We start from the raw sequence: 10,558 nt of genomic DNA on the forward strand, positions 1-10,558 counted from the left end.
CCACGGATTTATGTAAAGTAAAACCCTTTTTAATACCACAAATAATTCTTGTCATTCGGGCTAATTAGGCAGAAGTGGCAAACTTTTTTAAAGTTGAATATCGTTTTGAGTTCATGGAATAAAAATCTTTTATATTACCGACGAGTAAAGAGTGAGCTATTCACTAAGTAAACGAAATAAAAAAAAATTTATAAATTCATAAAATCCTCAAACGAAACTGTTCTTTTTTTGTAATTGCAGATGTACATTTAAGTATCTGGCTCATTGGTCGGTTTTATTTATCGTGCTGCGGTGTTTCCAAGGTGAAGAACTCACGAGGGTGAAAGAAAATATTCTCAGTTTTGTATGTGTGGTAGACACTAAAAAGGAAAGCGAAAGATTTCTTCCAATTATCGATACCGCGAGCTTTTGATCTCAAAACATTCCGGGTTTTTATTTCACATTTTGTTGTTAGTCTTTAGAGAAGATTCTTCAATGTTGATTTTCGTAATTTTTTATTTGTCGACGAGACACTTTGTAGCGAGCTTTTTTCAGGAACCTAACTCGGTTGAATGATCACTAATCTACTTTGGAGTTATTATTTGCTTAAGTTGAAAATTAAAAAATTATGAGATTGTTAATTAACCAAGCACAGTAGAGTAGTAGTTGGGTAATGAGTTGAGTTATTACACGCTTATTTATTTTTCCGGCATTAAAGAAAGAAAAATGAATAGAGATTTCCGTATGACTTTTAATGTGTTATAATTAATGTATCAAGCAGGGGTTGATAGCAGAGTCGTTTAGTTGTGTAGTGAAAAAAGATAAGAAGAAAAGTTGGCTCGATTCATCAAGATCCGCGAATCATAAAAGACTCATAATCCTCAAGCGCCGTGCTTTGCATCGATTCTGGGATGGGGTCAAACTTTTACAAGGTCTTCCGTCTTTTATGAAGATCCTTAAGTTAATTCATACTCATTGTCATGGTAATTACTGAATTTTTAACTTTTTTTTTAAGTACTTACCATTAATCTTTATTTATTATTTTTTTTCAAATAAAACATAATAACATTTTTTCTTAAACAGCTATAACTAAAAATAAATTTTTCATATAACTTGATTTTTAGGAAGTTTTCTCAATGATTAATGTGATCTACATTTCATATAATAAATAATACTAGCTAAAGTTTTATACCTTTGACAGTGGCATTGTAAAATTTCCTTAATCAACATTGATATCAAGAAACGAGATTGTATAAAAAAGTGTCAGATTAAAACAATACAAAAAGTATAAAAATCTCTTTACATAAAAAAGTAGCATCTCTGAAAGAGTTACCCAAAGCTCACTTAAGCCATCGACGTCGTAAGAAAATGACGAATGCTAATTAGCATATGAAAAGCCCCGAAAGTCTTGGACTCTACATAACACAACTGGGCTCGGAAAAGATATTCCGTAGAAAAGGCTGTTAGCATCCACTTCCTCCTCATCCGATACCCAGCCAGTAGAGGAGGGAGTAGTTCAAACCACTCTTTCCTTCTCTGCTTCTGGGCAGCTCCAAGCATTTGCAAGACGATCACGTTTTTGAATATTAAGGGCGGGATTACTCGAGCTTAACGCGGTGAATTTAGTCGTTTAAAAATCAGCATCGAGATGAAAAAATAACGGGCCTTTAATTTCGTTATTCTTCACTATGCCCGTTCATGTTCTTTTATTTCTACTCGCGAAAAGAAACAAAAACTAACCAACATAATAGTGTTCATGTGTGTACTGACGGTGTGAGTCGTCGATGGAGCTTTCCATTAACAGAGTAAGTGGCCAACGTCCGCATTTTCTTTGATGTCAGTTAATTTACTAATAACACTGTCGTGGCAATGCCAGGCAACTGCAGATGCTGGATTCCCATTATATCACTTGCTTTCCGTTAGTCCTCTAAATATTTGTATCGTCAACAAAACTGTCTCTAGACTTCAGCTAATGGATCAAATTTTGTTATTTACATTTACTCGATCGTTAAGTTACTTGAATACACCTGAAAAATATATTTTTTAAGCTAATATTTTTTCTTAATTAATTTTTATTGCGTCCCATTTATAGAGAAACAAAAAAATCGCAAAGCTTGTAACTTAAATTCTACAGAAAAAATTACCTTAACTAAATAAGAAGTTGATAAAATTTACTGAAGGATTCTATAAAAATTTAATTCGCTACTTAAATTTTTATTAAAAAAAAAAATAATCTCGTTTTATTTTTAAAATAATTAATTTTCTAATTTTATTTTTCTTTAATTTTTTTAAATTATTAATAAAGTATTGACCTAAAAAATTAGATAAAAAATTTGCTAAAGAATTATAAGAAGCAATTATGAATTCAAAAAAATGAAATCGATGGACTGGAATAAAAATATCTATATGTACATAGATTGAGAGGGTGAACGGATCTTTGCCGAGGATTAGTTAGAATTAAGTCGGCGAGCGGCGGAGAAAGTCTAGTTAGAAAGCTCAAGTAGAAAGAGAGCTCTCTAAAAATAAAGCAAGGAGAGAAAAGCCGCGTGTCCCTGTAACACTTAATTTTTCTTTGGATTTTTTAATCTCACGGTAAATATCGCCCCTTACCCTTACCCTTGTCCTTGTTCGTACTCTAGATGGTTAGTCCTTTGGTTTCGGAGTTGGAGGAGAAATAGAGAATAAAAATAAGTTAAATAAAAGGGGGGAAAAAAGTAAAGCGTCGCGACTTCACGAATATCCGCCCACTCTAGTGAAGCTTCTGGAGGGAATGGTTGTTCGAAAAGAAGAATATGAAGAAGAATACGAAGAAGGAGAAGAAGAACTTGGGAAGGCAGAAAAGACAGAAGAGGTCGGCGGGGTCTTTGGCATCGTTATTAACCGTACGCCATCAAAGAAGAACCCATTTAAAAACCTCATCAATGCTTAAGCCCCGCGAGGCGCTTCTGTAAGAAATTAATCCCTTCTATTTTACGCCAAGGGACCAGAGTTTTTGGCCGACGAGGTAATACCTTGCTTTTTATTGGCTGATACAAATGTTTTATTTCCATGAAATACTGTGGGATTATTTCCTTTTTTTTATTATTTTATTTATAAATATTTTTATTTTAGTTTTATTTTTTTCCTTGAAATTGAAACAAAATTCATAGATATGTCTGAAGAGATACTTTCAGTAATTAATTTTTTAGTTTAATTAAAATGAACTGAAGAAAGTTTTATTTTGAAATGTGACGGTATATATTTGATGGATTTTGGTAATTGAGATGTGGAAAAACTTTAGAGTTTTTAATACCGAAGAGTGTGTGTATATGAAAATAAAAGTTAAATGAAATACTAACGAACAAAGAGGATGAAGAGTACGGAACAAGAGTGAAGCTGGAGGGTAATACGGTTTAAACTGTCAATAGAGTCGAGGGTGTTTGACCGTCAGTCAATCTCGAGTGTTAGGACAACATTCATAACGAAATTAATCTGGGAGCTGGACTGCGCTTCGTATGGGTATCACCCTCATACCCTCTACCCTATGCTACTCCCAACGAGCAGATTGTATAAGGTTTGGTTTGTCCAGCGTTCATCCTTTTATATGAAAGTTGTACCAGGCTTTAACGTTTGTTTTTATAACTTTCACATAAGTGATGTTTTTTATTTTTTAGGGAATTTAGGAAATTTTACATTCAGAAATTTTTTTGCAGTACTTAGTCAGTGTTAATATGACATTCATCATTTCTAAAGTCTATTTGTTATTATTATTGTTATTATTATTATTATTATTATTATTTGTTATTAATTGCTCAGGGGGGTTTTCCCCAGAGTCCGACTCTCCGAGGGCCCAGCCTGAGCGCCATCCATTACTGCTGCACCACTCCGCACAACAAGGCGGTTAGTGAGTGCAGCAGGCCAAATTCATTTGCCTAAGTAGACGCAGGGATCCCAAAATGACAGCCTTTTGCATCCGCACTGCTAGAGACACGGCTGCTGAACTGCAAGCCGGTATCTTCGCAAGTGAAGACACAAAAGACTGTTTCATCCCTCCAAGGACGCCGACAACCAAAACGACGAGCTTGACACGGTAACCTGGGTAGAGTTTGCCAATTTCAAACAGGAGATCCTGATATATCTGGTGTTTGTGCTCTTCTTTGGCCGAGATATTGTATTCGGCTGGGGCCGAAAACTCAATGACATAAATGTCACGAGTAGCCTTGTCGAAGAGCACAATATCAGGTTTGTTGTGGTCAATCCGCCGGGTTGTTGCGAATGGTATGTTCCAATAAATTTTGGAACTGTCATTCTCAACAACCTGCGGAATATCTCCTGGCAGATAAGGCAGCACTGGTGTCTCATCGATACCGTAGCTATATCTGAGATGATAATAGAGTACTCGCAGGGCAGCATTGTGACGCTGTATGTAGGCACCTCTTGCCAGCACAGGACATGCCGACAAAAGGTGCATCAGCGTCTCCGGATGTTGTTTACACGTCCGACAGGACGTGTCCGGAAGCTGCGCCTGGAGCACCTTGCTACGGTATTCGAGAGTGTTGATAACACCATCTTGGCAGGCAAATATAAACCCTTCGGTCTCGGACATCAGGCCAGCTGACTTCAAGAAGGAGAATGTCAGCTGGGTGGACAAGCCATGGTCACGGACGTGTTTGAAATACACGCTGTGCATGGACTTGTCCATGTGTTCACCGAGGAGTTTTTTCTCCTTGGCTATCCTGATGACGCTCTTGAACTCCTTTTTCGGGAGTTCAATGAGAGCGTTTATTTCTCCGAGACCTAAGGTATTTGCCGCGTAGATTGCTGCCTTATACAAGAACGACCCCTTCCGCGCATTTTCATGACTATGAACAAATTGCATCAGGAAGTCGTCCTCGTCTGCTGTGAAATTGGCAACCTCGTATGTTAAACCCAGAACCAAACGATCGTGAAGCCGCTCCAAGCTCTGCAATCCTCTCCCTCCGATGTTCCGGGAGAAGTACATCCTGGCGACTGATGAGTTAAGGTGCATGCTCTGATTCATATTGATGACTTTACGGGTTTTGATGTCGAGATCTTTCAACTCATTTCGAGGCCATTTCAGGACCCCAAAAGAGTAAAGTAGAAATTATTATTATTATTATTATTATTAATATTGGAGAAAATTCAAACACAGTTTTGACACGACTTCACTGCAAAAAATTAACTTGATTTAAAAAGAACATTCTTTAACTAAGAAAATCATTTAAAAGAATCTATGTCTTAAATAAATCAGAAAAATTTTTGAATCAAGTAAAATTTACTTAAGCTAAGAAAAATTTTTTAAATCAAGAATTTTTCTGCTTAATTTAAAACAAAAAAAAATCTGCAAATATATATTTATAGATATTAGATATACAATAGATTTATATCTACGCTTTAATCAGGCTGGCATACAAATTATCCAATACCCTTTGAGCTCTAATTAAGCTACTATCAAAATGTTTACACGCATGTATTGTAGATATTGTCAGCCATTAAGCAATAACTGAAACTGTAATGTACTGTTTGAACTGATTGAACTCTAAAAGCCGATTGACGGACTATTAGTCTAATATGTTGGATCTTAGATATTAGATTAGCTTGAAGATCTCCCTATATCCTTTGATCTTCCATTAGGTTCAGATTGAAATACATATGTTCTAATTCAATCAATCGATCAACAAATTTTGAAGGAAAAAACTTGAATATAATCATTAATTAATTACATTAAAACGTAATAAACAGTTTTCTTTGTTTATTTTAATTAAATTTTGATAACAAAAATTTTATCACGCCTCACGCAAAGTAAAAATTTAGTGAAAAATTAAAAACTTTTCTTAAATAATTAAAATCCATGGATTTTGTTGCAACAATATAATGTTCATTATAAACATAACTCGTGCCAATTACTCAGCACTGTGGCCTAGTCCAATTGATCGAATAAAACGTCAGTTTATTGTCTTGATTAATATGATATAATATGCCAGCAATCAGCAATTAAAATTTCTTGTTCTAAATTTTCAACTAACTCAACTCTGAAAAAAAAAAAAAAGGAATTCAAACCTTCAAAACTATAACGTGAATCCGACCGAGTTATTTTATCTCTTTATCAGCTTCGCTCTTCATATCTACATTTTAACAACGATAAGAAAATCCATATCCACCTATGTTACCTATGAATCAGTCTTCAGACAAGTGTTGCGTTGAAAACTGTACCAAACATACGAGACACTTACACAATAATATTTTTAACTTATAATTATAATTATAATTACAATTACAAGTTCTGTGGTTGTGATTTGATTAGATAATAATACAAACACAAGGTATACCCTTCATTAATAAAACTTACGATGAATTGATGTGACTAATCCATTATTTTTCTGGAACCAAATCATGACTCATGTGACTTACGTGAAGATAAAGTTATCAACGTCATGTAAAATTTAAAGTTCCGGTTTGGTTTAATTTTATAGTCATCAGTCATTTTCATCATCATCTGTTACAAAGTCTATTTTTTCGGATAAACAGGAAGATGATTTCCGGGACAAGTGAGGTAATGAGATCTGAAGAGATGGAAGGCGAATTATCGGGACCAGCTCACCCGATTCCCAATGAATCATTGGACTGCGGGTGTGCTCAATTGCCGTGTCCGAAAATGGCCAAATATGCAACGAGGAAACTGTATGTGGGAATTATGTGTTGGATCGGAGTAATTCAGGCCGCTGGTCAAGCTTATTTCTCTCTTACTGGTTCCACTGTGGCAAGAAGGTTTAACTTTCCTCTAAATTCTATTGGTAAATAAACAATAATAACTATTCTTATAATTTATAAGATTAAACAGTAACTTTGATTAGATTTGAATAGGTAAATTGTGTTAAAACTAAATAATGAGAATTTATAATTAACAGAATGGATAACGTTAATTAGCGATGGGATCGCTCCATTTCTTCTGGCACTTCCCATTGCTTATTGGGGCGACCGGATCCACAGAGCAGCTTGGACAGGGGCTTTAGTGTTAATCCAAAGTGTCGGGTTTTTCTTTATTATTATTCCGCATTTTAGTCATCCTTCCCCGCGAGTTGTTGAAGAAACAACCAATATTACGCATTTGTCACTTTATTCAGGTAATCAACATTTTTCCAAAATGTTAAATTTATTCATAAATGATAACTCTTTTTAATACATTTTTTAAATGATCAAAGTAAAAGTATATTTAACATTTACTACAGAAGACAATCCAGAGCTCTGTTCAGCATCAGGACTCGCTCGCGTGTTTGTAGAAGAAGAGGGAATTTGTTACTTCACTCTTACAGTTGTTATAATTTCGTTAATAGTCAATTGTATGGGAAACATTGCGTACTTAGCACTTGGAATTTCTTATTTGGATGACAACACTCGAAAAAGACACGTCACCGTGCCTTTGGGATTTTTTATAGCTGTGAAAATAGTAGGAACTCTTTTGGGATATCTGGTTGCTTGGGGATGTCTTAGGTGAGGAATTTTTTTTATAATTCCGCTAATTACTCAGACCATTTTGTGACTGTAATTTTATTAAAATAATTTATTTCTAATACTTTAATGTATGTTAGGATAGACGCTAATGATCTGAGCCTTGGGATTGAGTCTTATCGTGAGCAATTCGGTGCTTGGTGGCTCGGATGGCCGATTTTTATGATTCTTCTTGCTATTCCTGGAGTTGTTCTTGCGTTATTGCCACGGAGACTTCCTTCAGAGGTTAAAAATTTATTTACTTTAAAAATTTATTCTTGCAAAAATAAATTTAATGATTCCTGAGAATTAAAATGAGTTTTGCCTCATAAATCTTTAAATTTATTAATTTATTTATCACTTATTGATTGTATTTTTTAATCAAAAGGTCGTCGAACAAGCAGCAGCTTCAATTTTGGACATTGCTGGACGCACCAGTCCTCTTACCGAATCAACGGTATCTGGAGACACTAAAAAATTCGGCGACACCGACTTCTTTTCATCATTAAAAAGACTTTTTACCAACAAAATTTTTCTGTGTAATATCTTCGCCAGTGTTTTAATCATTTGCGCGATTGTAAACTTTGTACACTATGAGGACTTATTTTTAGAATCACGTTTTTGGCTCCCGCAGTCTTCAGGAGTACTTCTAGGATTTCGTGATCCGTTTACTTTGCGAATTGTTACGAATATTTTGCGTCCAATCATTATTGGAGTGATTATTGTTTGTTCTGGGTTTATAATTGCTAAGGTTCGCCCACGAGCCAAGTGGTTAGTGTGTTACAATATTACAATTGTAGTAATTGCAGCAATTATTATATTTTCTTTAGCTTTTGTTGATTGTAAGAAGCCACCAATTTTTGGATCTCGCTCCGATGGATCGTAAGTAGTATTACAGTTTGTTAATACAGAGGTATTATTTTGAAAATTTTCATGTTCAGTGAAATGCTTTTTTTAGCATTAAATTCATTATGAATTGTTAGTTGAATTACAAAATTATCTATACTAATATATAAATCTATAGATTTTTTTACGGTTGTTTTTACATAAATTAATTTTTTTCACAAGAATAATTTTGCTGAAATAAAAAATGTTCAAAATTTCGACCCCAGATTCAAGACAACTTTATTTAAAAAAAAAAATTATTTAAAGGATATCTTTGCTGGAGTACTGCAACAAAAACTGTCGATGTTCAAAAGACGCAAGCTTCCATCCGATCTGCGACACCAAAAGCAAGAAAATTTTCTACACTCCTTGTCATGCTGGATGTACAGGCGTTGATACCTCGAGTGAGATAAAAAAATTCACCGGCTGCAGTTGTATAAACTCATCACTAGTACCTTACAATAATTCAGAAGTTATTGATGGCCTTTGCGACCCCTCAGTTTGCCAAATCGGATGGATAGTTTTTGAGGTATAAAAATTAATCTAATTATTTAGACGAAGCCCATTATATGCTTATGATACTATTAAAACATTTATAATATTAGGTAAGCACAATTTTGGCCTACACTCTCTTGTCATCAGGCGTAATATCGAATATTCTGATCAGCCTGCGTTCGGTATTCACCCAGGACAAAGCTCTTGCAATAGGACTGTGGATAACTTTGGCAGCATTCATTACTTACATACCCGGTAAAATGTTCTACTGGCAGGTAACCGATTGGACGTGTATTCACCGCGGAAATTCCCAATTGTGTCACTTGCAGAGCTCTAATCTCGGATCGTATTTATCATTCGCGACATCATTTTTACTGGTACTTGCGGTAGCATTGGAAGTGTTAACTTACTTTTTCAGCTTTAAATTGAGAATTTATCGGGACATGGAATTAGAACCTCGTAACGTAGCTGACACTTCATTACAAATACAACCTATCCCACTTGAGTCACTTTCTAAACTAGATGATTCTGGTTCCGCGGCAATTGGTTCTGGTTCTGGTGCGGCGACTTCAAGTGGCAGTGGAGCAGCTGATGCCGAGCCAAGCATTCGTGCAACAAACCATCACAATTCATCTGACATTATTGAAGTCACCAATTCCGGGTTGATTCATAAAGCCAATGGTCCTTTGAAATATGGACCCGTTGGCCCTGGAGATTCCGATCAGTATCAAGACCAAAACGAGGACCACGATAGTGACCATGAATTTCGAAACAAACGGGCCCCAATTTCATTGACTACCAATTCTTATCGGCGTCTTGGGCTGGACTCGGACAATGATACTAGCGATTCAAGTCGCGGATCGGTCAAACGCTTCAGTGTTCACCAAGCAGCCGTAGAAACTTCACTTACCAAGGAAGACCTTAAAATGCAACAAAATCCAGTGCTCGCTGGATTTTCGCGCACTGACGATATAAAATTCGTAAAAGTCGAGAACCACCGAAAAACCGGAGATTTTAATGAAGTTGGGATTCCGATTGTTCAGTATCCACTGACCTCACCAAATTCCCGGAGCATCGGGTCTATTCTGATCTCTCCGGAAATGACGGAGCACGCGAGGAGATTTAGGTCCAAAAACAATCGGCCCAGATTCCGGGATAGTGAAGCTGGCAGAAGCGGAGAAAGAAACAGGCCTTCATCTTCTCATCAAACTTCTTCTGGGTTCGAAAGCTCGGCATCGGATCGACCCAATGATTCTAAAGCTGCTGATGTCAGAAGAATTTCAAAGTCGACTTCAAATCTCGGTCAGCCAGCTCCCAAACCGAAACTCTACGGGTATACTACTGCCTTGTAATTTTTTTTTTTTTTTATTTTATGTTCTTTTTATTTATATTTAGTTGAATATTTATTTTTAAGACTTGCTAAATATTTTACGGTCCATGTTATCGAAATATTGAACAAGCATTGGAAATTTGAATTTTTAAGCTGTGCAACCTTTCTTGAATTTTTTATAAAAAATTTAAGTCTCCAGCACTTTTTTAATATTTTAAGTATTTTATCATTTTTAATAAAGTTTTCATACTGTTATTTTATTCATTAATTAAAATTTTATCACATATATATAATATTAATATTTATATTTATGTATCTAATATATATTGTTTTTAATCGTATACTAGTCTAGAATACTAACTGAATATATTAATTTCAAAT

General features: G+C 35.2%; 1 protein-coding gene across 3 annotated transcripts; it reads left to right on the top strand.

Annotated features, from left to right (window-relative positions):
- Positions 1-6,188: 6,188 nt before the first annotated feature.
- On the top strand, positions 6,189-10,514 carry LOC141529225 (solute carrier organic anion transporter family member 1A6). 3 transcript variants are annotated; one of them, XM_074245709.1, is made up of 8 exons: positions 6,189-6,433; positions 6,508-6,773; positions 6,888-7,103; positions 7,209-7,470; positions 7,569-7,713; positions 7,856-8,349; positions 8,620-8,881; positions 8,958-10,514. In XM_074245709.1, exons 2-8 carry the CDS (start codon positions 6,512-6,514, stop codon positions 10,197-10,199), a joined length of 2,883 nt encoding a protein of 960 aa, XP_074101810.1. In that variant the 5' UTR covers positions 6,189-6,433; positions 6,508-6,511; the 3' UTR covers positions 10,200-10,514. The 3 variants fall into 3 exon arrangements, with proteins under 3 accessions (XP_074101810.1, XP_074101811.1, XP_074101812.1); XM_074245710.1 differs by having other exon boundaries at positions 6,189-6,427; XM_074245711.1 differs by having other exon boundaries at positions 6,199-6,302.
- Positions 10,515-10,558: the final 44 nt, after the last annotated feature.

This window comes from Cotesia typhae, unplaced genomic scaffold (genome assembly GCF_013202065.1).
Source record: "Cotesia typhae breed Kobodo isofemale line unplaced genomic scaffold, CoteBio_Ctyphae contig_48, whole genome shotgun sequence".
Lineage (NCBI taxonomy): Eukaryota > Metazoa > Arthropoda > Insecta > Hymenoptera > Braconidae > Cotesia > Cotesia typhae.